Below are 27,770 nucleotides of genomic sequence, written 5' to 3' on the forward strand. Positions count from 1 at the left end.
ATAAGCGGCAGCTTCCCTTGGCTTTGTGTCTGCAGGCTGTGCCTTTCGCAGTCCCGCTGTCGCTCTAGAGAGGGGCTGCGTTACCCATTTCTCACGGGCGCTCCCCGCTCGCGCGGTCGAGCGCTTCCACTGCGCGCGCGAGTGGACGTGACCCCCTTCCCGCCGCCAGCGCGCAGCGGAGCTCCGGGCCGGCTCTCCCAGCGCCCAGCCCGGCCGTTCCTCCGCAGCGCGAGGGCGGCTTCCCGGGTGCCACTCCCGGCGCCAATCCCCCGCCGGCCGGAGGAGGCGCTCCCCTGGCGCCCGCTGCCGGTGTTAGGTGGGCCGAGCCCCGCCGGCGAACCCGGGGCCCCGCCGGCGTTGCCCCTTCGCCTGCAGAGGGATGCGCTCGGAGGCGGCGCCGCAGCCCGGCGGCCTGGAGAGGTTCGCCAGTCCCGGCAAGGGCCGGGGCCTGCGGGCTCTGAGGCGCTACGCCGTGGGAGAGCTGCTCTTCAGCTGCCCGGCCTACACCGCTGTGCTGACCGTCAACGAGCGCGGCGGCCACTGCGACGGCTGCTTCGCCAGGTGGGGCTGCGGGCCGGGCCGGGGAGCGGGGTCTGGAAGCCGGGGTTCTGCGGGTGCGGGCCCCGCGAGTGGCGGCTGCGGGAGGAGCCCCGCGGGCGGCGCTGCGTCGGGAAAGCTGCCCGCACCGTGCGTTCGTCGGCTGCGGGGAGGTTGCGGCGTGGAATTGGGTTCCCTCGCTTGAGAGCCCGGGAAATTGGGGGGGAAAAGGTTCGGCTGCTTTTGCAATCGCTTAAATGCGCGCGCGGCTTCTTGCGAGAGGTTTAATTGCATCCGTGTCGGTTTGTAGCGCTGAAGTATTCACCCGTTTTCATGAGGTTGTGACAGGGGAGGAAGGGCCCGTGGTTGCCAGACAACTACGTTGCATTTCCGTGGTGCACACGGCCTGTCTGGATACTACTTCTTCAACCAAAGCCTCGGTCTTCCTGTGTTATGAGGAAGGCTGAGGCAGGCAGCAGGAGCAGGAGCAGGGCTCCTTCCGCAGGGCGCTTCCAGAGCGGCACGCCCTGACCGCAGGCCTCGTGCCTGGCATCCCACGGCTCATCGCTCTGGCAGTTGCAGAATCACAGAATCGTAGGAGCTGGAAGGGACCTGTGCTGATCGTCGAGTCCAGCCCCCCTGTTGTGTGCCAGCTGCCCTCCTGCCTCTCTGCGAGGCTGCTGAGGCACTTTAGTTATTATTAGAAAGTTATCATCCCTGGAGTTTTGTGTGTGGTTTTTTTGTTTTGTTTTGTTTTGTTTTTTTTTCTTCTTGTGCATAACCATAAATTGCCTTCTGTTGAAGAATCTGTCTATCACACCCAGATTTCTCTCTGTATGGGACCACAGAATCATAGGGGTTGGGAGGGGCATCTGGAGATCATCCAGTTCAATTCCCCTGCCAAAGCAAGCTCCCCAGAGTAGGTTACACAGGAAGGCATCCAGGCGGGTCGTGTATATCTCCAGAGAAGGAGACTCCACAGCCTCTCTGGGATACTTTCCATTCTCTGTTGTCATCAATTAATATTGTAGTGATAATAGTGACCTAAAAATACTTGGGTCTCTCTCATAGAATAACTTCTAACAGTCAGCGGGATCAGCCTATTTAAATGCTGCTTTTTCTCCATGCTGCCTTCTGCTGTGGAGTTCTAGGGCTGCACAGTGATCAAGGGAAATACACTGAATGTGCCATAGTAGTTACCATGCAGGAGACCAAAAGCTATTTCACACCAGAGTGATGGGGTTCTGCTAGAAGGGAAAAAATCTCACTGAAGTACCTGGATCTGCCATTTCTCAGAAAACATTTTGTATGTGCTCCCCATTTCAGCAACACTGAACTAGAAACAAAAATACTACAAAAAAGGGCTTGATTTGCAACTATATTTGCTTAAACTGCAGTGTTTGGAAGGTTGTGGGTAAAGTCTTAGTAAGAGAAACTTAGGCGTGCCATCGTAAAAATGAGACTAGAAAGACACATTTGCATCTGATGATATTTGTTACTTTAAATATGCAGCTGTACTCGAGGGGCATGCTGTCAGCAAGCAGAATGCTGTTGGTAGCCTGACACACTCGTGTTTCACCGTCAGCTTTGCAAGAACGATCAGGGGATGTTGACACTCCATAGGCCTTTTGGACCCCCAGTGCCAGAGACCTCTGCAAAAAGCCCTTCATTGTTGTATTCTATGCAGACAGTCACTCTTGTTTTACTCCAGTGTACATCTTATAATTATTACCACACTTTTAGACAAATTTTGTTGCAACTTGTACTGGGGAAAGTGTGTAGGTGTTTTAAAGCATTTGGTACCACCGAGGGATCCCTATTGCTGTCACCAAAATGTCATGTTGAGTAACATATGCTGTTTTGGTGATAGGACCTGCTACAACACACGCACCTTGAAGCAGAAAAGGATCTTCATTTTGTCAGATCCCTCTGTTGGGATAAATACAAATTAAACAGAGAGTGCAAGCCTTAGGTAAGCTTAGGATACACAGCTATCCAGCAGATGCTGGACGGCAGGACAGAAAGAGGCTGTGTGGTGACAGGAGGTGGAAGAGTATTTAGTAATTTGGTGTTGAGAGGTGATTACTCACAAAACAGTGATCGTGCTTACTGATGCAGACAGAGAAGCAATGGAACTGGAAGAGCAGAAGCAAAAGGCTAGGAATGGTGAGCAGGTATATAGAGCAACGGGGAAGTTCTGAAAGCAAGGAGAAGTTAGCAATCAGCATGCAGCTTGTAGTGCCAAAAAATGAAATTGTCTGTCAAGCAGCATAGAATAAAACATTCCCAAACCCTGTAATTTAGGACAACAGAGTGCTTTTGCATAATAACGGTTGTTAAGAAAAACTTCCTTTTCAAACTCTAAACAAATCAGAATAGCATCTGCCATCTGAAGTCGGGGTTCAAGCTGTACTTACAGTGTTCTGAGGAAATACGAAATGCTGTGCAATGCTCTTCTCAGATGAGTTGTGGGGTTACTAGATTAGCCCCCTGTCAGAGATTCATACCTATTAGTGATAAAGGATACATTTGTATTTCGTTGAGCTTTATAGAATAGAATAACTGCCTGTTTTCTTTTAAAGGAAAGAAGGACTGTCCAAGTGTGGAAGATGTAAGCAGGCCTTTTACTGCAATGTGGAATGTCAGGTACGGTAATGCAGTATGTGTGGGGGATGCTCGCACCCGTTTATTGTTTGTCATTGATAGCCTCTAATTTTAACTGTGGTTAATAGTAGCCCAGTCAATTTCAGCATCCCACAGATGCTGACCATGAAATCGTGCATTGAACAATTACAGGATTTGGACGTGGTCTGCACAAGTCTTTCAAGATCGGTAGCTCCAGGGCTTGGTACCACTGAGACTTTGATTAGAGCTGCCTGTCAGCCCACTAATTATGTCTGTATTACTTCTTTTTTAGAACACAAACCAGATAAATTGACATTATCTCACTAAACTGTTAGAAGAGTTTGTGTCTAAGGAAAAAGTTAAATAATTAAAAAACTATTTTAAGTGCTTTTCTTGCTTTTCTTTTTTTTTTTCTTTACATACTATTGTTCTTTTAAAGCCTCCTAGAATAGAATATAAACAAGTCTACAACAAAGTAGAGCAGTATGAAGGCATCCAAAACCTTTGCATGCAGTTTTAATTACAGTTTTCATCTCAATATTGGAATAGGCATCTTTAAAAAAAAAAAAAAAAAAATCCCAAATCTAGTATCTAAGGTGCTTTTATTTCAAGCATGCATCTTATTCTTCTACTGGGCTAGAGGCAAACTTTAGCCTATTCTCCTCTAGTTCTTCTGTTGCTTCCACTGGCTTTCAGCTTTCCTACAACATCATGGAGAATTGTGGGTAAATTGCATGGCTTTTTGGCTTGGCAGTTGGATTCAAAATGCTTAGAAGATTTAATTTTTCAATGATGTTTTCAGTAGAGGGAATATTGAGACACTGATAGCAGTTGCACTGGGAAGAAATAAAATGCCATATAAGCATCTTTAAAGCCCTTGAGAGAAGTCAGAAAGAGTTTTAATGACAGTGTTGTGAAAACGCAGGATTCATTCATGACAAACGCTTATTTGGAAGAAGTGCTTCCACATGTCATTATTTCTTTAAAAGCCCTTAACTACATGAGGAAAGGAAATACCTGAACAGAGCAATTTGTTGGTTGATCAGCACTTTCCATCTGAGATTCTAAGTTTCTTGTCTTTCTTTATGAAGCTCACAATGGTTTATATAGCATATAACTGTCATTGCAAGGCTTACTGAAGTTGGAAATCTCCCAGTTTGTGCCAGGAAAAACAGCAAATTGATAACCAGGGTGGGTGGAAGTAGTAGGACTTAGTTCTGCTGGCCTGCAGTCCTTCGCTTTTACCTCCAAGCCCCTCCTTCAGTCCTTCCCTCAGCAGCTTTCGCTGATAAGTTTACGCAGTAAGAACAAAGAGGCTTCTTTCCTCTCTCCCCCCTGTATAGTCTTGTCCATGTTTTGCTTTCTTACCTTTCTTTTTCTTTGTGATCAGAAAACTATTTTTACAGTAGAACATCTTCCAGGAAGATAAAACAGAACTGAAACTGGCTATCCTTAAAACTACAGGTCAAGATGCTCAGCTGAAGTCTGTCTGATAAGTTAATGAATTAAAAGCTTTTCTGTCTGTTGGTGTATATTGTGATGCTCCAGATACAAAGACATCCAATGATGTCCAGCATTGAAATGTAGTGCTGAGGTGTGAGTGGCAGACAAAGTTTTGCAGTGCTGTAGAGGCTAATTTTTTTAGGCCTCACTTCATATGTTCTCACACTGGGCCTGCTGCAGTTCCCGTACGTGTCTGTCGATTTATTTGGTCTTGCTTTCCTTTCCAGCCCCTGATCCAGTTCCCCTTTTAAAAGGGTTTGAGAGTTGCAGCTGATTCGTACCAATTCTGCTCTTCGCTGTTGGCTCCTCGAAGCACAGGCCTGTTATTATAGTAGTGGCTTTCAGACCCCATCTGCAGCTGTTCAGGTCTTGACTTCTTAAATTATAATAATTTTAGTCAAACAGCAGGAGACCTGTGCTTATCTTTTCTCTTCAGAAATTAGCTGCTGAAGCACTCTAAAGGGAAATATTTTAAGGGGGTTATGTGGGTGCAACTGTGGAACCGGTGAACTTGAACCAGCTACTAGAGCTCCTCTCTCTGTTGCTACACAGAGCTATTATTTATCCCAGACAGAGTGGAGATCAGCTAGCCAAAGTGCAGAAAGAGATGTTTTTGTCAGGACTTTCCATATTTGAAAGATACTTTATGCAAAATATTTAGGGGTTATTCTTGACATGTCATGCTAAAAAGTGTTGTAGTTGGTATTTCTAGAATAAGGGAAACATATTTTTAGTTGTAGATCTGGAGTTAGCATCAAGCAGATGTGTTTTAAATGGGACCTTGCAGAAATTTTCCAATCTGCTTTGCTTCTATACTGTAGAAGAAGTAGGAAATTCTTGCTGTAACAGTTCTGTGCAAGAAGAATCTGATGCTAGAAGACCCTGTTTAAGCCTTTGGAAAGAGTCTGTTTCCCTACCGAAGAACTTTCTGTGTTATCTCTTTGATAAATGTCTCTTGTCAACATTTGAACATTATCCCGTGGAAGTCCAATACCCTCTCTGGCTCAGCATTCAGTAATCTATAGTAGTGAAGGATGTGTGAAGTTCCTGCTTTTGCTGCTTGATGAAGGGCTGTGTCTGAGAACTTTATTGGATAATGCAGGCATCAGAAGATGCTTCACTGAAATTCAGTTAGGGACTTGAATAATATTTGAGCATAACGGGGTCCGAAGAAGTGGGCTTTTCTCTTCTGATGGTTTGTCAAGCATTTCTGTCTACTGTTTGTGTTTTGTTTTGACCAAGTGAAATATAACAAAGTTTACATCCTGCAGAGAAATCCTGTGTTTGGAAGAAAGGAAGTTTGGACATGGTTAGTGGGCATGGTGGTGGTGGAGTTGTGGTTGGAGTTGATCTTAGTGGTCTTTTCCAGCATTAATGATTCTATGATTCCAAGTGCCAGGATGCTTTTCTGGGTTTGAGTCTTATTCTGGGTATGAGGTGTATTTATTTGTTTTTAATGCTGAGCTATATGTCAGTGTCCTGGACAGTGAAACTGCTTTGAAGGACTTGATGGAGAAGACCATTTCCATGCTTTGATGTGAAAAGCACGAGCTTTAAAGGACTTCCGTTCCAAAAATGTTGTCACACACTCCTAAATGAAGGGAAAAGTACTGTGAATGTATGGAAAATAGGAAGAAAATATTATTAATGTAACATCAGGGATTCAGCTAGAACAATGCTACCTGTTATAATTCAAACTGCTTAGAAAAAAAAGCATGGAGAAGAATGCAAAACACAGTCCTGCTGAGATCGCAGGGGAAACTGCTGTCCCAGTGTTTCCATCCCAGATATTACTCAGTCATCAGTGCTCTCTCTCCTTGTAGCATTTCAGGCTTTTATCTCATTTCACACTATTCAGCCGTATCTTGTCCCTTTAACCTCCTTACTAGTTCATATAACCCAGTGTGATTCTGCCTGGGGAAAGATTTTAATTAGCAGTGTGTAAAGAATAAAGAGAGCAAACGGACTTTTAAAAACACTGCTTTGAGACATGCATGTGATTTTGCATTTGATTTTTGTTTTTTCAGGTAATCTCTTGTTTATTTACCCTGGTGTATGAAAGCTGCCATACAAAACTCTAGGCTCTGTTTTCTTTGCTTCTTGCACCCCAGAAGCAAGTCTGAAGCATGAGTATGCAAGAAAAGAAGGGGTGTGAAATGAGGTCCCACCTTTGTACATCTTTATGGTATTGGTCTTTGTTTAGGAATCCACTGGGTATCAGGAATTTTCCAGAGAGAGGTCTTGGGGCACACATAGGAAATAAGCCTCTACGGGGGATGCACTTCATAGTGTGACAGCTGTAGGACAGTTGAGAGCATAATTTCACATGACATGATTACGGTGTAATATCCTATTTTAGTTTGCCTGGTCTGTATGGCCATGTCCACTTAGAACAGCCACACTTGAGCTTATTTCAGGGAGCCTGCATGCTGTATTGGTTTGTTTCTTTTTTTGAGGTGGGGAATATATTGAGATATGAAGGACGTTGAAGCTGACCTTGTGAGGGGTTGAATCATCTTGTAGTGTCGTATGGCTTGAAGTCCTACATGAGGCTAGGGCAGGCATTCACCTTCTTGTCCTGATACAATGAATTCTGAAAGCTCTACACATTCAGGGCAATTAAATTACACATTTCAGTAGAAGAATGTTTTGGTGGACCAACTCTGGAATTAGAGGTATCAGCTTTTGTTTTGATCTGCATAAACTTTATGTTAGTGGGACAGCCAAGGCAGGATGCACTGCTCTGCACTTTTTAGGTTATCATAAGTGGCTTCTGGCTATTACTTCCCCTAATAAATTAATCTTCCTGTAGTTCTGCTGCTTGCACGTGAGTGTTTTAGATAACCTAGGATGCCTCAAACAGCTCTTAATATCTGTGTTTAGGCAGCTGAGTGAAATCCAGTCTTTCTTCTGCTTCTGCTGCTCAGCCTCTCTGATAGGTTATTGTTTGTTTATGTTTTTTATTTTTTCTGAATGACTAGGTGAGCTAACACGAGGTATCTGTCACTGTGCAAGTCACAGTGAAGGGACATTACAAGTTTACTGGAGGCTGGAAGAAGCTTTTGAAGTTTTCATTTTCAGTCAATTATATGTTTGTTGTGGTTTCTTTCTTCAGCTTTCTTCAGTTTTCCACTAATTTAAATCTGGTCTGAAACAAAAATGGGTGCTCCCTATGCAAGCAGAGGACTACAGGGCTGTTCTAACGCACTACACATGTGTCTGGGGGGGAGATACGTAAATAAATAATTGTGCACTGCATGAATATAGAAGAATATTTCCATACCTGATGAAAGAAATGAAGTGTGATGTAGTTTGGGAACAGCCCGTGCCAGGCTCTGTATGTCATTGCACAGCGTTAATTTGATTCTGTGCTAATCTTTGAAAGTTTCTGTTGGTTTGGAGGAGCCTGTAGACTGCAAAAAGCCAGTAGCTTGTGCCATCCCTCCCTGGTTTCATTGTATGCTGAACTAGGAGTATGCTGTATGTTCTGAGATGTATTTGTCTTTATTACTGTGTTTTTGTTGCCTAGCTGTAGTCTTATCCCACAACAAATAAGGAAAAAATCTGATGATTCTCTTCAGCAAGCCTGGTTCTGACCTTACATATACTCATTCTTGGTGATTGTGAATCCATTGACTTCAGACATTACTCCTGATTACACCAGGGTCATGTCATAATGAGGGGCCAAGGTATTAAATGGAAATGAACCCAATAAAGCCATCAAGCTTAGACCTACTCTGTCCTCATGTGCTTCATCTGAACAATAAGAACTGGTGGTTTGTAAATCATGTTGTCTGTTTGCTTCTTCACCATTTAGTTCTTTTTTTTTTTTTCCATTGAATAAATGAAGATGTTCTGACCTTAACTTATCCCTTGTGAATTTGTTTTAAAAAAGCAGGATAGCTGCAGCCCTCCAATGTGACTCAAGCTTTTGTTCAGAATTAGTGAGCGTCATCTTATTTTTTAAAGGAAACACATTTCACTTGACCTCTAGGGTCTGCCTGGACTTGTTGTATCCTCATTTTCATCAGTTTATCTTCACGGCTAATTTTTAAAAATATTTTTCTACATTTGCAGAAGGAAGACTGGCCAATGCATAAGCTAGAATGTTCCGCCATGTGTGCTTTTGGGCAGAGCTGGAATCCCTCGGAGACAGTGAGGCTAACGGCGAGGATCCTTGCCAAACAGGTGAGCAGAAAACTGGACTTGGGAGGTATGTTCCTATGCTGTGTGCCAGGGAGGACAGGAAAGCAAAAATTGACCTGCAGTAACTGTCCCAGCAAAGCACAGGCATTCTGGTTTCCTGTGAACAGACGGGTGTAATGCAGTGCGTGAACAGCTGAATGAATGGATCATCAAACCTCTGTAGTAGTGTCAGCAGCATCGTGGTAGTCTAGCTGAAGACTTAGGGGAAGACAGTAAAATTATAGTGAGTCTTTAAGCTGTCTAGCTGTATCTTGTGGCCCAGGTAGTGTTGAATGGAGTCTGGAGAAGTTTACCAATAAGGCTGACAATGTATGCAGTGTTTCAGAGTCTGTTCTGGTAGATTTGAACTCGTTACATGTGTGGGCTAGCACCATGCCTATGCTACTGTTAGAGAAAAAAGAATGAGACCTGGTATGTACGGTTAAATTCTGAGGGATGCTTCTAGTTGCCTGCTGTACTGTTTTTTCCAGCTTATAACTGTGTAGCACTGCCCAGAGTCAAGAACACCTCTGGGGTACTCACATATTGGTGTTTGCGATTACTGGAGTTAGCTGGTGAAAAACAGATTGAAAGAACCTTGATCTTTGGTGAGAAGGAATGTCAGTAGTGAGGACGTAAGATTGCAATGTCAACCACGTTTCAGTGTTCCTTACTATATGGAAACTGAGGGCAACGCACGTGCTAACAGAGACAGGAAAGGTTATTACGCCGTGTCTCTTTGCAGAGCTCTAAACTCTCTGCAAAAACAAATCCTCTTTTAAGCATATTTGTGTGATTGAGGTCTGCTTATGTGGCAAGGGCAACCTGGATACCGTATGGAGTGAGGATTTTGGTGGCCCGCTGGGAAGGTAGCTGCTATAGTTGCTGTGTGTGTGAATGTATGTGTGTGACTTAATTAAAGTACAGCTTGGTGCTGATCCACAAACAAATTCGGATGTTTAATGACAAAAAGTCATTGGAATAAATTTGTGCTTTTATTGCTTACGAGGAGGGGGGAGAACCCTCCATGTCATATAAAAGCTAAATATGCAAACCATGGTCCCTGAACCTCAGCTGCTGGGCCACCTGCAAAGCCATATTTAATGGCCAAGATTACAAAGAAGTGGCCTTAGGCCAACAATGGAGCATTGCTTTTGAACTCTGTCAACAGTCAGTTTATTCACTTTCCTCAAAGCGGAGCCCGGCTCCTGCCTGCTTGCTATTGTTAGCAGCTTTCTGGGTGTCTAGAACAAAGCAAATGACATATTTAAAATACCGTTCAGTTTATGTATATAAATTTGATAAAAGTTAATTTTTGGTTGCCTAATTTGATGCAGAGAAAATATTTCTATGGTTTAACTAAGCGCAGTCAATTTAACTCATTGCTGTTTGACTTTCATAAATTTCATATGCATGCTTTTATTTGATTTACTGGTGAGAGTCCTCAGCTTATAACAGCATAAACAAAACGGCCTACTTAGAAACACTAAAATATTTTCTTCTTGTTTCTCTTTTGCCCCCTTATTGCTAGAAAATTCACCCTGAGAGAACACAGTCAGAGAAGCTGCTTGCTGTGAAAGAATTTGAATCACGTAAGTAAAAACAGGGGAGTTGTTTGTGTTTGCTTTACACCTTGCTCCCCTCCATCAACACTTTTTGGAGCATCTGGCTTTTTGTTTTTTTCTTTTTGAATAAGGAATAAAGAGAGAAAGCTGTGGTACCTAGCATTTTGAAAGTCTAGTGCTATTATTTCTTCTTTTTTTTTTTTTTCCTGGTTGCTTGTAGGGTTGTGAAACAAGGGTGAAAACCTAGACAGAATTAATGATGTAGCATACATCCATCTCATGGCTTTTCTGGTACTCTGCTGTCTTTTGAGAATTGTAATGTTGTAAAATTAAAATAGCTGGTATTTGTTACCAGAAGGCATAAAATCAGAGACAGCATAGTTGCTTGATGGTGACAGTGACTAAGGGGCTAATTGCAGAACCCTCTGGACTGTGCTTCACTATCTGTCACTGCCAGTCAAATCTGACATGTTATATGTGATTGTGTTGAAATTCCATGTCCTAAATGCTCCAAAATAATCCGAGGAAGGATATGAGGCAATGGCTTGCGTTTAACTGCAAGGCTACTCTTTACATCCTGTGAGGCAGAGTTAGAAATTGAGCAACTAGGGGACTAATATCTGTCCTGGCATTTCCACTGGTCTGTCATTTCTCTTTCTTGGTGCTGGAGGCAATATACAAGGAGACAATAGGTTTATATATTCACATTTCTCACTGATTGGAAACTGAAGTTTCCAAAACCCTTTATAAAAAGCTGAATAAATGCAGCCAGTGCTAGAAGTTGAGGTAGCAAGGTAACCAAAACCATCAGAATTAGGATTTAATTTACTTCCTGGATAAAAGCTATCACAGGTCTTTGGACAACTGGGGAAGTAAAGGGGGAAAATGCCAACATTTGACCTTTTGTAAAGCAAGGCTAATTTTTGAAGATAGGTTATAAGTTTGAGGTCAGGAAAGACAGATAAGTGCTGAAATAATTTCTGTATATTCTTCTATTTGCAGTGTGTTTTCAATAATGTATTACTTTGGGAGCTGAAAGGCAGATGTGTTTTGGGTTTTTTTTCCAGTTGCAATGTCTCCCTGATCCTCTAGGAGCCCTTATTTTGTTTCTTCTTTGGTAGTAAGATTCTCTCCTACTATTTCTGCCTTGTTGATTCTCCTCTTACCACACCTTCATCGTGCTCTTTGTAACAACTTACACAGGAGAGGAAAAGGCACCTGATTTCTAGCTCAAAGTTGAAAATCTATTTCTGGCTTGTAGTAATTATCATCAAATTATTGCATTTCATTTCTCCCAATGTTTTTGTGACTCTCCTGTCACTCACATCTGCTCTGACAAATGCTTCTTCCATTGTTGTGCATTCTTTTTCAGAATGTTTTTCTCTACTGTGATTTTGTAGAGGGGAAACTGATGAGTTGCTGTCACTCTCTTAGAACAGCAAAGAGCAGATGGCATTGCTACAGTGAGAAAGAGGATTAGGAAAAACTTTGCAGAATTCTGCTCCTGAAGACTGAAAGGGCTTAAGGGAGGAAAAGAATCAAGAGTATAGTGTCAGTGATCCAGCTCAGTTTGCATGGATCAAGCACCTAAAGGTCCTGTGGGCCACAGCTTCTCCTACTACTTGTCAAGGCCCTGAGGGTACATCTCTGAGCAAACCCTGAGGGGAGTACAGTTGGCAGGTGAGGCCAGCACACTTTGCCTGATGTTCTTGCCATCTCTTGTTATCCTCATGTACCAGCAGATGAAACGCACCTCTGTGAATTGCCCTGTAGCTCCCAGAGGTGTGGGTGTTTCCAGGCGCTGCTGCATGCCAAAGCTGGTCCCTGCAGTAGGTGAAAGTGTGTTGCTTTCCAGGCAACCTTATATTATGCTCCTCTAACTGCAAAGGGAGCCGTGGTGACTAGCCCCAGTGTTAACATCAGACTTTGTGAAGTCACTGTCACACATGGCTACAAGTAGTTAGGGCCTCTGCTGGGAAAGACCGTGTATTTTGAGAGCAATGATTTTGAGAGCAAAAATAAGTAGTATTCCTTATCTGACCGGTTGATACTGATGAAGATTAGGTCTGTATGAGGGACTTACACTCTGTAAAGCATATTTGAAGAAATGTTTTATCTAAAAGCATTTTGTACTACAGCAGACAGAACCAGATAGCTCATAAAGTCATCTTAAACAGCTGAGGACAGTTAGCTGCAGTAGATACGCTTCTAGAGAGATGGCTTGTCTGCTTGCTAGGGCTAACAAATGCCTATTAAACAGTGCAACCTTTCTCCCAGCAAAGATAATTTTTTGTCCATTTACCGCATGATGTAAAGATGTTTAGAAAGTGATTTTTAATCCTGCATGTTCTTGTAGTATAAGCGTGGCCTTGGCAGAAGAAGCATTATCCTTATGGAAGAACAGACGCTTTTGTGCTACTTCCGAGTAGCTGTTCCATGAGGGGTTTCTGTTTAAGTCCAGGCTTGTTTAACTTAAGCCTAACTGAAGTTCACTGAGGAGTGTTCCTCTTACTGAAATGGAATGTATTCTTTGTCCACAGACCTTGACAAACTAGACAATGAAAAGAGAGAGCTGATTCAGAACGACATTGCTGCTCTTCATCACTTTTATTCAAAGCACATGGAGTACCCTGACAATGCTGCTCTTGTAGTTCTCTTTGCACAAGTAAGTTGGCTAGAATGTAGTCTGCTTAGGTGGATGGTACTGTAGGAGGAGTTCAGCCTTTGTGAAAGGGGCAAAATCTTACTGATTGAAGTGATGTCTTACTGATGGAAGTGATAGCTCTTTGCTTATCTTGAGGAGAGCTGAGTGTGCTTGATGGCAAAGGTGCACTTCCTTGGCCAGAAGTGGCTGGATGCTCTCCATTTCAGTAGTGAGGGAGAGATTCTTATCTTCAGATTTTTTGCCAAGTGCTTCTCATACATTGAAGAAAATGGGAAACAGCCTATAATAGACTCTGTCCAAGTTAGGCCTTGGGCCAAGCATTAGTGCAGCTGTTGGTAGACATACAAAGAGAGCTACCTGCCTTCAAAGGATCTCAACAGCAGAGAATAGGAAAGAGCAGCCTGATATTTTATCTGACCTATGGCTTTTAAATGCAGTCAGTTAGTTTTGTCATCTGGAGAGATGAAGGCAAGGCAGGATCTCTTGTTAGATCATTTCTGGAATATGTCACCTCTCTTCTCTCACCTGATTTTCATACACATCAAATGTGTTGTCATGAGTGAAATAATGCAGAAATGGAATGCTGAAAGAACCCTTATGTTTTTTTTTTCTTCTTTTTCTCCTGTACTTCAAAACAAGCTAGTTTTAAACTTCTGAGTAAGAAGTTTGATTTTGAGCTATAAATAAGTGTCTGATGCAGTGAAAGCTGAAATGGCACCTCCCTCTTCATGTAGCCAGTAGTGTATCAGTAAGGGGACACTGTTACTATTGCCTTAATACAGGCACTGTTACATTGTAGAGGAATGATTCTTCAGCGTATGTGGCATCTGTTCTTCATTCAGTTGTTCCTAACTGTACATTTCCCTTCAGTAAAAAGTTTTTCTGTTTTAAAGACTTGACAATATGACTTGTTGGAGGGAGGGATATTTTAAAGAATCTGTACATCCAGTTTCTTGCATTGTTTCTGTATAGTTTTACTGGAGTGTAACTAGAATCCCCCAAAGAAAGTTATTTTGTATAATAATTTTTTTTTTCATGCCTTTTCCTGAATGCTTCAGGTGACTACTGTGAGCACTTGACTCCATGAATTGCTATTCTATCCAATCTTCCCTCTGGATGCCTAATGTCACTTGTAGGTGCCAATTGAATTCATCTTAATTGTAAGACAGTTATCTTCAACTGTAAACATTGATATTTTTGTAATTGAAAACTCCAGAGATCATCTGGAAGTTCCAGAAGGGTATTTTACAGGATACAACTTTTTGAGGTTTTGGCTCCATTATGCATCATTCTGGAAAAAGCAGAGCTCGGTCTGTACTTGATGCATGCAAACACATTTTCTAATGATTAGTTAACCTGAGCTAAAAGCTAAAAGATATGGTGCTGTGCCTTTGTTTTGCTTCAATAGTTTCTCTGGCTTTGCGTTTTTACTTTGCTTCTCCATTTGTTCTTTCTCCCTGCAGCTGAGGGCAGCTGTTTGGCAATAGAATACCTCGGACTCCTTGCTAAGTGCTTTTTGGGGTTTGGCCTGGTGTAGCTCCTTTCCACCTCAGATAAGGCACAATTATTTAAGAGTGGAGCAAAGATTTTTGTTCAAAGCATCCTAGTCCTTCAACGCTTTCTTCCCCAGCTGTAGGTATCCTTCTACTCTCTTTTGTCCCTCTGGAGCATAACTGCTGAGACTATCACTCTACCTGCTCAGTCTCATCTCATTGTACTCCTCAGTTTCTCTCTTCTTTCAAGTTCTGGTGTCCCATCCTTTCCTGTGCCTTACTTTGCACCTTCTCTGTTCCACCATTGGGAACAACTTTGGTGTCTCCTTTTCTTGCTCAAGTCTCTTTACTCTCTCCTTGTTTCCTTTTTTAGTCATGCACTCCTCTGGGAAAACAGTGCTATCTCATCCCTTCTGTTTGCTCCTCGTGTGTCATTTGTGGTATGATGCATTCAAGAAGTGGGTTGTCTCTGGCTTAGTGCAGGGGAATTGATGATAACTCACTACATATTTTTAAATATTTTCCTGTGATTCAGATCCATCAAGCTGTTCTCTGTGTCAGCCTTTGTAGCCTTATGTTCTTACTTGCTGTTGATATAATCTTTCTCTTCTATTGCTTTTGTATTTAGCAATTACATTTTGGTTTTGGTTCAGGTATGCTCATATGTTGGCTATTGCTCATCAGAGAGCCTTTGGATGCTAACTTGCTAAAACAGAGAAATAAAGAACAAATAAATTCACCAAAAATACTGGAAAGTGAATCAGAGATGCAAGACACTTAGCTGTGAACTCATCCTGAACAATTCATAACTGAGGGGTGGCTTTGGAAACCATTTGTGCATTTCTGAAATCTAGTCCAAGCTGCATTCCAGCCTGTGGGGCATCAGTAGTGTTTGTTGTCGCCTCCTGCCCTTCCAGAGCACTCACTTACACTGTGCTTGATTGAATGCTCTTGTGCCCATTATAGCTTCAGCTGGACTTTGTTATGTGACTGTAGTTCTTTCAGTGTTTTTCTGGCACTTCTGTGAGGATTTTAAGGATTTTAGGGGAGAGGCTGGTGAGTGAGGCTAGGATTCTCTGGGCTGGCATGTATGTGACTTGCAGTAAAAATGGAATAAAGTATTTGTTTGAGGTACAGCTAGGTCACTTAAGTCAGACAGAGTTGAAAGTCTGGAAACATTCCTTTGAGCTTAGTGAGAATAAAACAGGAGAAGGTTGTAAAACCTGTTTGAACCTATAAGAAATATATCTGAATAAACTTTTTAGTCTCTGATTAAATCACTATTATGCTTCCTCAAGCATTCTGTTCTTTTTCTGTCCTCTTCTATGCCTATATGAGGTTACAGTCTATTCCTATGTTCTTCATGTCTGCTTCTGCTGTAGCTCATACTTGCAGCCTTTGACCAGGTGACATCCTCAGTGTGCCACATTTCAGTAACACATGCTCCTTCAAAGCTCTGCAGTGCCCCAGCCTGGCTGAGTTTGCTGCTACTCATCCCTGTGTTGTTCCTTGCATGCAAGTTCTGTTTCAGCCCGTTGTTGGCAATGACCAATTGAGATCTCCTTGTCCTGTTGTTGTTACACGTGATGTTTGCAGTGGTCTGCTTTGTTGGACACTCTTTGTGGTGCTTTGTTCAAGCCTCGTTTCCCTTGATTGGCATTTTGAGGTGTAATCCCTTTGGTGCTGTGTCCTGAGCAGAAGCAAGTATTGGAATGACATTTCTTTGTAGTCCTGCACGTTCCTTTGGAGATGGATTTTGTCCTCACTTCACTGTTTGAGATGTCATGTAATTTCTCCATGAACACTGCTGACATGTAAAGAAAACTGTAAGCAAATGGTGGCTGTTAACTTTTAAGTATGAGAATGTGATGTAAGTTGACCAGAATGTGAGTTAATCTCTTTCTCTTTTTTCTTAGGTTAACTGCAATGGTTTCACGATTGAAGATGAAGAACTGTCTCATTTGGGATCAGCCATATTTCCTGAGTAGGTTAAGTTTAATATTTTAAAAAAAAAAAAGAACAACTTATTTAAAAACAAACAAAGGCTCTTTCGCATGTTTAGAAGTAGGCCTGTATTGAAAGAAATTAAATCAAAGAGTTAGTATTAATTTGTCATGTTTAAAATATGTTAACTAATTCAATCTGCCAGTGATTTGCAGCAGTTCTGCTTATAAATCTAGTAAACTTGGTAAAATTGTACTTGGAATCTGTTTTGAAGTCCTGTAGTTCTGGCTGTGAACTATACACAGGTTGGTAGGAGACAGACTTACTTGGCTAGCAAGTTCTGGACGGGGACATCAAGTAATGATCAAAGCTAAATGAAAAGGATTGTAAGTGACTTGCTTTATCCACAGGTTTCTGCATTGCTTGGGTATAATGCTTCACCTGATGCTAGCAAAAAACCATCCCTTCTACCTTTGTTCCTTTGCAAAGCATAAATCTTTTTCACAACTTCTTTCAGCCTCCTCAGATGTTTTATAAACTGCCATGCTTTATGTTGCTTCAACAGTGGGAAAAAATATGTGCAACCTCCTCAGCTTTACAAACAAACTGCAGATGTTAGTCATTAACTGCAGTTTGTGGATTGGGAGGTACAGCTCTCTGTGAGGCTGTGTAACTTTTTTCCCTTTAAGTCTGTACTTCCCATTCTGCCTCTGTTCTTTGCAAACTCCACACTGCAAGTGCTATCAGCTCTACTTATATCAGCTTCCCTGTGAGGTGTGGATTAGTAGTAATTATGTCAAAGCAATTTCAAATGCCCTGGTGCCCTGTTAGAGAAGGGTTTGATTGCTGTATACAGATCCATGCTTCAGGAGGGCTGGAGTGTTTATTTCTTATCCCTGGAGGCCATGAAATCTTGGCCAGGAACAGGGTCATGGTGGGAAGAGAATAATACGAAACCAGGATCACTTGGAATCACGTGCAACACCATTCTTTGTTTGTCAATGATTATTATTTCAATAGCTCTGAAGAGAAAATTAAAATTCAACGTTTTATCTTAAATAAGCAGCAAATTGCACTTCCTGGCTTAGTATGAGAGGAAAGTATTTTTCAATAGCAGTCTTGAGCTTTTTTGTGTAACTTGTGTGGTACACCAAACAGAGATCTCCTTCTTCCCACTTTAAGCATGGAAGCTGTTTATCTTTGCAAGAAGTGAGATAAAATTTTAATGCTGATCTTAAATGTGTCTAGCAACTGCATTTGTTTGTTTCCTTGTAGCTAAGTGGGTTTCTCTTTCTTTCTTCTCAGAGGAAAATGGTCTGTTTCTTACAAATGGCTAAATAGGTTGTTGGAAGTTAAGGTGTGCAAATACCCTGTCAGCTGTACTGTTGCACTCTAAGAATGGGAAAAGAACTTGCCTAGTCTGGCTATAATAAGATACTACAGTGATTCATTAAAATGGCCATTTTCCATATTGATAGGATAAATTAAAACACAACAGATTTTCCTCAGGTTACCTTCATATTAAGCCTCACTAAGAGCAGCTTGTAGAGGAAGACTGACTTGGTCTTTTCAGGCTTGTTTGTTTTGTGAAGTTTTGCTTAACTTTCTGCCTGTTGCTTTTGGTGGAGAGGGAAAAATGTTCACTTTTCTGCTTTTACAGTGTTGCACTGATGAACCATAGCTGTTGCCCAAATGTGATCGTAACTTACAAAGGGACAGTGGCTGAAGTAAGAGCTGTGAAAGAGATTGAGCCTGGAGAAGAGGTAGGTATACTGCTTGAATGTATTCCACTTTCAGACTTTGTTCCAATTAGATGACAGTTTAATAATAAGGGGGAAAGGATCTCTTGTTTCTCAGAGAAGCCTGAGATGTAGTTTTATGGTGGTGCAGGAAGGCTGAAGTGATTCTAGCAGGCGGTATCCTATTTTGTGTTAAAACAAGGGATGGGCACCTGCATCAGTCACTGCATGTCTGCTGGCCTCCGTCTCAATTTATCCATCTGTAAAAGGAGGCTTAATTTGCTGATGTTTGGCTGGTGCTTTGAAATTCCAAGATCAAAGAAAATTATTACTGCTGTAATAGCTCCCAGTATAATAGTAATGGAAGTGAAGCCAGAATAAACAAGGTAAATGGGAACAGATAAGTTCTCTTACTTCTGTTTCAGTCCCATGTGCTGTGGATGCTCTGTCCAGTCATATCACTCAGCAGAGTTTAGCTGTGTAATCACAAAAGAGCTAGAATATGTTTTTAGTTGGAGCAAAGCCGAACAGTGATGGATAAACTAAGGCCCTGGTAAACTTTCTCAGTCAAGTAATGAACTTGGCAGCAAATCTTCAGCTGCAGAGCTTATTTTTACTTTAATAAAATTAATATTATTTTTTTTTTAATTTTAAAATTAAGAATATGCAAGTTAGGCAGACTTGGGGAAATTCTTCCTGTATCTACAGGGGATGAGAACACTCCGGGGATGGAATTCGTGTGGAGGTTCATTATGGGTCATTTGCCCACAAGGTTAATTTAGCCTTCAAGGTTAATGCTGATCAAAACAAATTCAGATTTGACTTTGACAACTCCAGCTGATTTCTGAAGTGTGTAATAGTAATTTTGGAGAAGGTGATAGGGGTGGTTTTCCTGGATTGCAACTGTTCACCATTGTGAACTGAGTGACTTCAGTTGCTGGGACAGAGGTAATGCAAGTGAGCAACTTCTCAGTGTGCTGTTTATTATGATCTCACTGTGGTGGTGTTGGCAGTCACTACAGATGCCCTGTGGTAATGGACAGAATAATCAGTTTTGGAATTTTCCCATGGAGTCTCAGGCATTTTGGAGAGCAATAAGAGGTGGAAGTGAGGAGCATTCTGCTACCTTGCTGACATCGTCTTTTGGTTAAACAGTGCTTTCGAAGCTGCATCGCTTCTATAGGACCTCACTGCTTTTGTGCAGTCAGTCTCTCTTCTGACGTTTAAGAATTTTACAGAAGTGGACCAGTGATTTTATTTAGGCCCAGCGCAGTCTTACGGCCTATGTCTCCACCTTCAGATTCAATATAGGCATTGCATCAGAAATCTAAGTGATTGCTGTAAATGCTGTTCCTGCGTTTTACATGCTTGGAAGGGAGGAGGGGAGTGTGGGAGAAGCTGTGAGATAACAGAGAAAGATTGGGAGCGTATGTAACATCAAATTACATGTGCATTTTACTTTGAAATAACTGAAGATGAGGAAATGAAACTAAAAGTCTTTCTTGGTCTGTAAAGTTATCAACTGCATCCCCTATGGCGTATTTCTTGAGGGAGATGTCATTTAAAAAACAACACTACAGCCAGTTGAAGGGTTTCTTTTCTGGTGATCATTGAAATAAAAGAACAGTGCATGTGAAAGGCTTTTAAAGTGATCAAAAGTAGGTTTTCTTTAAGTGTTGCCACTGAAGTAAATTTGATTTTCATCTTCCTAGAACTAGAGCACTGGGCCTTCTTTTCAGAGATCTAAAGGTCTTCTCCTAAGTTTCTAAAGCTACCAGTGGCTGTTGTTGCCCCAGTTTTACTCAGTTTTCAGAAGGAAAAATTTGAGACTCCAGCCTCCAAAAAACCAGGCCACTGTGATTTATACCAGGCTGGATACCTGAAGTCATTATTTTACTTCTGAAAAGTCGGCATCTCTTTGTAGTCTTGACAGGAGTCTGATATTTATGGTGTTGTAGTTTCCTTATCCACACCTGAATCTTCCTCTCCTGGATCTAAGCCAGCGTAATATGTGAGGGAAATTCCATACTGAATAGGAAAGGAAACACTTCTTTGTCAGGTTGTGTTCACAAAAGACAACTCCCAATGCTTCTGAGAGGTTTGGAATGTGAGGGGAGAGGCAGTTGATATGGCTGCAGGGATTCACGAATTGGGTCAGTCATACTAAATATGATTTCCAGGACTGGTAGCAATAAATATGTGTATTTGTACTGCTTTTCATTGACTATTCTGTTTTTGCTGCCTAGGTTTTTACCAGCTATATTGACCTGTTGTATCCCACAGAAGACAGGAATGACAGGTTAAGAGACTCCTATTTTTTCACTTGTGATTGCAGGGAGTGCACTATGAAGGAAAAGGTAATAACGGGATTAAATTGGCATGAAATGATTCTGAGTGTCAGGGCACTTACCCAGCTCCCTAGATGTGATATTCTATCTGATTTAATTAAATGTTGGAAAGTAGGGTAATAGAGAGAGGGCTTGTTTTTTGTTTTTCTGCCTGTAAGACTTTCTTATACTCATTCTTTCCTGGCGTTTCAATTATGACGCATCACAAAATTTCCAGGTGGATGCTCGTTTAAAGTTGATCTACAAAGTGAAGACAAAAACTCTGTTAGAAGTAGGTAATTATGCTGTGTCTACGCTACCTGGCCAAAAGAATTTAGATCAGAACTGAGTTTTGTAATTGCGTGTTTTCTGACTCAGTGAGCCTTGGTTGGGGCATTTTTGGGGATCCTGTTCTGGCATGGAGTTCTGCCATAGTCCCTGGTTAGGACATCTCTGTCAATTCTGCGTGTATGATTTTGCTGGATTATTTGGAGACCCAGCAGAATTTGTGAAATGGGATTTCCTGCAAACAGCATCATATCATTCTTGTCACTGACAGGACAGTGTTGGGTCACAGGCCAGATTTCATTGGACATCACTTGGTGCCTTTCAAAGGACAAAGGCAAATGTGCAGACAGTGTTCCTTCAAACAGGGTGTTAGTTAGTTTGAACAAAAGCATTTGTCATGGGAGGGAAAGGCAGCTGAACTCAGCAGATATCAACAGCAGCTGTTCCTGTTCTGCCAGTTGGTTGATTGTCCTTCAGTGTAGGTCCTAGGAGAACTAAGCTTCTTGCAGCAATTCTGTCATTCTAGTCAAGATAGATCTGACTGGCATAATTCATGATCCTCAAGTTCTAGATCATTTCCTCTCTGCATTTTCACAAAGTGCCCATTTAAGAGCTGCTACCCAAAGTGACCAGCCATCTCCTTTCCTCTATGTAGTGTGTTTTCTAATTTTTTTCGAAATAATACTCAATATTCTCATTTGAGGCCATTTTGTTGACACTGATGTGTTTTCTCCCACAGTTACCTCAATCATTTTGCCACTGAATTAATAGTAGCCAGGATTTCACTGTGATTTTTAGTAACTTGCTGCTCATGGAATCACCTGTCACTCAGCCTCCTTCACTGCTGGGAAGACTTCTCTGTATTTAGCTGACAGTTGAAATCATGAGGGTTAAAAGAAATCTAGCAACAGTGTGAGGTTTAAACAGTAAAAGATTATCTCCAGATTGCAGCTGACTCTTCATGAAGTAATAAGTTAGATAAAAAGATAAGAATAAAGGGAGCTGTCCAGCAGAAAGCCATTTTGTTGTATATAACAAAACATGTGGAAATACATTTTTGTTTGTAATTATGAAGGCTACTTTTCTCATTTAATATCATTCCGTTTTCCACTGAGCTATCACATGGAGGAAGGCCTAAGGTATTTGGGCTTTTCTAGCCTTAAAGCTAAATGTATTTTAATCCCTAATCTCTCAAAAGCAGTAAAATTTTCTATGTAAAGCTGCTTTCATCACAAAATCGAAAAGCTCTTGGATCTTTCAGAAGAAGGGACCTCGTGTAAGTAGAGGATGGCAGATGAACGAGGAGGCAGAGGATTCTAGGATTCCCAGCCACGGTTTTAGAGAAAATTGCAGGTGCACGTTCTACCCTTGTTTCTACGTTCTTCGACAAGCTTAAGTCTCCATCTGTGTCTTTTTATTAATTTTGTGCAGCAGATGCACCTTTTTTTGTAGGGCTTGGAACCCGCGTTCATGACATCCATTGTGTTTCCTTCAGGATAAAGAGAAACTGAAAATCCGCAAGCTGAATGATCCTCCATCAGCAGAGGCGGTACGAGACATGATCAAATATGCCAGGAACGTGATAGAGGAATTCAGACGAGCCAAACACTACAAATATATCCTTTGTCTCACCTTGTCTCCACTGGCTTGGTCTGCAGCCTAAAGCTTACGTGCTGACTTGCTTCAGAAGTACCTGGAGGAGAAGTACTATGACCTAGAAGTTAAACATACCTCTGTCCTTGTCATGCCTGGAGAGTCCTCTTGTCTCTTCTGGAGACAAGAGGCAGTTCGGCATTGCAAGTGTGGGGCTGTGGGACCCTGTGTTTGTTGGTTCCTTGCAGTTGTCAGTTTCTAATAGCACGCCATACGTTCTCTGCACAGAACAAGCCAGAGCCTGGAATGAGCACAACGTTGTTTTTTAGTGTGCAGTAATGTTCCCTGGTTTGGAGGGACTGCATGTGAGGCTGCAGCTATTGTTTGTGGTCACTAGCCTACCTGTCCTGACTGGTGGGATGGGACAAAAATGAAAGATGCACTGGGCCAGAAGTAGACCTGATTGAGTAACCACTGCACAGGGAATCTCACTGCTCCTTCATCTGACAGATCACTGGAGCAGCAGTGGCTCAGGAAAGCAGATTTCTTTGTTGCTTTTTTAAATGCGAAGGTTACATTTGTAGAAAATCTGGGTAGGAGGGGGAATAATCTCATGAGCGGTGTTTCTGAGCATGGAATACCTCACAAAGTAGCACAGAAGCATTGATGCCCTTCGAGAGAAAGAAGACTTTTCAGAGCCATTCTGAATAAGGTTAGGGCATTTTTTTTTTCCCTGACATTATCTGGTAGCTGTCTGATCAGAAACTGTGCATTGGGTTCCTTGACTTCTGCATACCTCCCAGTGAATTACTGGAGATCTGTGAGCTCAGCCTGGATAAGATGGGTGCAGTGTTTGAAGACAGCAATGTCTACATGTTACATATGATGTACCAGGCCATGGGTGTCTGTCTGTACGTGCAGGATTGGGAAGGTGCACTGCGTTATGGGCAAAAAATTATCAGACCATACAGGTAAATGTGAGACCTTTTTTTTTTTTTTTTCCCTTAATGCTCCAATTCAGTAATCTGAATAACTAAAACAAGTCTGAGCAGAGATTGCTTCTCTGAGTACTTAATGTACAAACGCACTACCTGTGACATCACTGCTTGAAACGGAGTGCTTGCATTCAGCAGTTTGTTACTATCAGAGTGTGACATACAGTACACAGCTTCAGTCTGAAGTTCATGTTTTGAGTTTTAGAATACGTTTATCCCACCACGGGTACTGTGCTAATTCTGATTGTTTTTGTTTTTAATATTCTCCTACTAAGAAGACCTCACTAAAACAGAGCTTTGAAGTGTGCCTGCAGTCCATTTTTGTGTAAGGTCATGGAGGCAAAGCCGGGTATTACTGCCAGCTTCCCACCCCGTCCCAGCTCCTTCTCTCAGCAGCAACTGCAGGAGCAGGGCAGGGCCCAGGGCTGGCGCTGAGCAGCAGAGGGAGCTGGAGCTGAGCTTAAAGGTGCCCCACGATCCTGCTCTCCACACCGCCCTAGAGCTGCAGGCAGGGGAGAGCGTGCAGACTGCAGCCCTGTGTGGAGCAAGTCAGCACATAACCTCTGTAGGAAACAATTAGTATTTTCCCCAGTACTTTTTTTGTATTTTTACAGCAGTGGTCTTATTCTCTAGAGCCAGCCAGTTACACACTGCATGTGATCCTGCCAGTGGGTCTCCCAAGCAGATTCTCATCTTTGAGCCTTGACTCTCCTGCCAGCTGGGAGGAGCACGAGTGGAGCTCTCCCTGTGGAGCAGATGCCAACGTCAAGTCACAGATCGCTTGGCAGAGAGCAGTGATACAGAGAACGAGCCAGTGCTTTCTCCCTGGGGACTCTGTACTATTTATCTTCCCTGGGACTTGCCCGGCTCTTCTGGCTCCAAGCCTGGCATTCCAGGTCAGCTCTGCTGAACTGAGCTCCGTCAGCTCAGTGAGAAGCAAGTGCGGGGCTGATAAGTGCTGCATACCTTGTTGAGGGACCCCAGCTTTCCATTAAAGACTGACCGTTATGGGATAAGCAGAGTTATTTCTGCAGAGGGTGAAAAATGGTAACAACGCAGTCATTTTCTGTAGCTGGAGAGATGAAAACCAGTGACAGAAAGTCACTGCCATCTGACAGCTGTTCAGAGGCATACAGTAGCTTCAGTTCAGTTCCCAATGCCAGGCAGCGCCATCCTAGAAAAAAACTGGCACTGGCTCTTGGCAGTACAGCAGAGGGGCTGAGCAGTAAATGGGCAGGGGCAGGAGAGGCAGAGCAGGGGGCAGGGGGGAGCTCTGGGTCTGCTATGATTGATAAAGTCTATTTTCTTTCTCCTTTGCAGTAAGCATTATCCCTCCTACTCGCTGAACGTTGCCTCAATGTGGCTGAAATTAGGGAGACTGTACGTGGCACTGGAGAACAGACCAGCTGGAGAGAAAGCCCTGAAGAAGGTATTTCCTGATTTCTTCATTAATAATAACAATTCAGGCATAGAGTCACTGGAACGTGACGTGCTACTGTTGGTAAGCCTGGCTTGGTGGAAAAGGCAGCATTTGTTAAGATGTTTGGTTACAGGAATTTTGGCTTAGTTGCACTCTGGGTCTGTTCTGTATTAAAAGGAGCCTTATTTTTTCACAGTGGACTTCCACTGTTGCACATCTTCACTGAGCTGGAGCTGTGCTAGTGCAATTGGAGCAGAACTTCAGCTTCTCCTTACTTGCAGGGTAAGGACAGAAAAAAACACTTGGTTCTTATGAAAGGCACACAGTGCTTCACTGATGCCTGTGATTTCTGTATCCAAGTTAAACTAGGTATGCTTTTGGTGGTTATTTGTTCTGGAACCAATTGATTTTTAAATAGCTGAAGGGAATTCAATGCATATGGTAATGCTCAAATTGGCAAATACAGCATTAGATTTTACATTTTTCTTTGCCCTTTTTTATAAGTCTGTTCCTTGTTCTTTAAGTTTTTATTCCTTTATTTTTTTTACTATTCTGTTTCATGCTTCTTGACTTTCTTTCCCTGCTGTCGTTGGACAAGTGTTTATTTTTGTTTCCTAAGTATCAGTGATTACTGCAGTATATAACAGCTCAGTGTGGAATGTCATGGATTTTTTTTTTGGTTCTTTTACATTTTTGGATGCTGGCAATTTTTTAGCCAGCAACAGCAAATCTGTACAGCCATGGTGAAGGATGGTGCAGGAATGTATATATAATACTCTCAAATGTATCCATCAGCTGATTCAAAATTAGCGTAGGTTTTTCTTCATAGAATGGCCTGGGTTGAAAAGGACCACAATGATCATCTACTTTCAACCCCCCTGCTATGTGCAGGGTCTTCACTGCGGTGCTTCAGCTCTGACTAAAACTGGGGTTGGTGCCACTGTGAACACGGGCTGGGGAGTGGGGGAGCTGTAGGTAGGGTGGTTGGCATAGTTAGCTTCCTAACACAAACATTTTCTTATGACTCATTTCCAAAAGCTGCCTGCAGGGACTGCCCAAAGTTATCCCAGCCCCTGAGGTTTAGAATTCTGTGGAAAAACAAAACCATTGTTCTCTGCCACTTTCCAGAAGCTCATCCAGAAGGCTGTCACTTCTTTGGGGGCAGAAGGGGGATGGAGTCATTTCTCACTGCTGCTGAGATAGAGCCTAAGGCTCCCGTTGTATCAACTTAACTAATAGAAGAGGATAATTCCACAGAATTTCCTGAGGGGAAAATGACTAAATGTTGTTACTGTCAGGGTGCTGCAGTTCTTTGCTTCATCTTACCACTGTGGTCTTGAAATATTCTCAGATGCTCCAAATTTACTCTTTTCAGTCCTGTCTGCTGTTGTGTCATCTTACACATGCCTGGGGCACTGCTATCTTCTTCTCAAGTGGAAATCTTCCTCCTGTAAGCCACTCTGTAGTGCAGTGTGGATATTGGCAGGAGGTTGCAGGGCATTGGGTTTGGCTGTCCAGAATGTTCAATGGTAGGAACAGAGCCATCGGTAGGTGAAGTGGCAGGGAGTCTGGCACAGCAGAGTCTCAAGCTGAAGAGATCTGGTTTTCACTTCAAAAGCTGCTTCCTTCCTAAAGCATTGGTGGCCCTGGAACCAGGGAAGGGTTTACAGAATCAGGTCTGATATACCTTTTATCAACTTCTGCACTAGCCTAGCCACTAACTTGTGGCTCTGGCAGCTGAAGGATGAATTGGTAGGAATAGAGCTTCCGTCTGATACTGGTTAAGTATATACTGCCAGAATATTACCCACCCCACATGCAGTTCTCTGTCCTGGAGCTGGTTGCATTCAAAGTAATTTTGTCAGGAATATAATTTTGAAAGGTGCTTTGGGATCCTGTAGGATGAAAGAAGTATTATATGAATGTAAAAACCTTTATTACTTAGTTTTGAATTTCATTTCATTTCCTACTGGGTTTGTGACTACAAGGGGACAGAATGTAGCTAGAGGTGTCAGACTGCTTCAAACCTCTAAAGAGAGTATTTATAGCCTAGTGTTATATATGAATCAATTGTGTGAATACTTTTTTTTTTTCTCTCTTCATAGGCAATTGCCATCATGGAAGTAGCACACGGGAAAGATCATCCATACATTTCAGAGATCAAAAAGGAATTAGAGGACCACTGAGCCTTTGAATCTATGCAATCCTTCAAACCTTTATTTAAAAAGCCTTGTTATGGAAACCTTCAGGAGCGCTTTGAAAAGCGGTAGAGTATGAACACAGTTCTGTCCTATAATTGGAATGACAAACACACGTAGGGTTTGCAAAATGTTTCTAGCCTCTACAAATCTACAGTTGCCTTTTTTGTTGTTTGTTTTTGAAGGAAACAGCCATGATTACTTAGAGGATAAGCCTCTTGACTGCTCGTGCAAAAATGGCCAATTTTTCGTTAAGGATTTTAATGTGCATCTTATTAGTGTAAAATAAAGTGGTCTTGACCTCTCTTGATTCCATTTGTACACTTCCACGACTGCAAATAGTTTGACGCTTTCTCCTAAGTGGTCTCCTTTAATCTGTCCAATTATGAGCAAAACTCATATGGTTTTTATTGTTATTGTGGTTTAGTATCCAGTTTCTCTTTTCACAAATCATTTTTGCTTGCAGTGACTTAGCTGAGAGAAAGGAGAAAAAGGGCCGATGAATTCTGTGCGTCGTATAGGAAAGCCACCACCTTTCCCTCAGCAGTTCAGCTGCAGGTCCATCACTGCTCCTAGCAGGTAGGAATTTGTCACTGTAAGTACCTGGAGCTCAGCATGCAATGCACAGAGCCTGCTGGCACCTGTCTCAGAGCTCAGAAGCGTTGCACAAGATATGAATTGTGCAACTTCTGG

At 42.3% G+C, this 27,770-nt stretch overlaps 1 protein-coding gene across 1 annotated transcript; it reads left to right on the plus strand.

The window, feature by feature from the left end:
- The first annotated feature begins 379 nt into the window (after positions 1–379).
- On the plus strand, positions 380–27,392 carry SMYD2 (SET and MYND domain containing 2). The gene is made up of 12 exons (XM_042809187.1): positions 380–561; positions 3,120–3,183; positions 8,743–8,853; positions 10,382–10,442; positions 12,956–13,080; positions 16,490–16,557; positions 18,178–18,280; positions 20,503–20,613; positions 22,367–22,487; positions 23,261–23,435; positions 24,780–24,888; positions 26,985–27,392. Exons 1-12 carry the CDS (start codon positions 380–382, stop codon positions 27,063–27,065), a joined length of 1,311 nt encoding a protein of 436 aa, XP_042665121.1. The 3' UTR covers positions 27,066–27,392.
- Positions 27,393–27,770: the final 378 nt, after the last annotated feature.

This window comes from Centrocercus urophasianus, unplaced genomic scaffold (assembly GCF_019232065.1).
Source record: "Centrocercus urophasianus isolate 14NV4802_14NV808 unplaced genomic scaffold, USGS_Curo_1.0 seq_10, whole genome shotgun sequence".
Classification (NCBI taxonomy): Eukaryota; Metazoa; Chordata; class Aves; order Galliformes; family Phasianidae; genus Centrocercus; species Centrocercus urophasianus.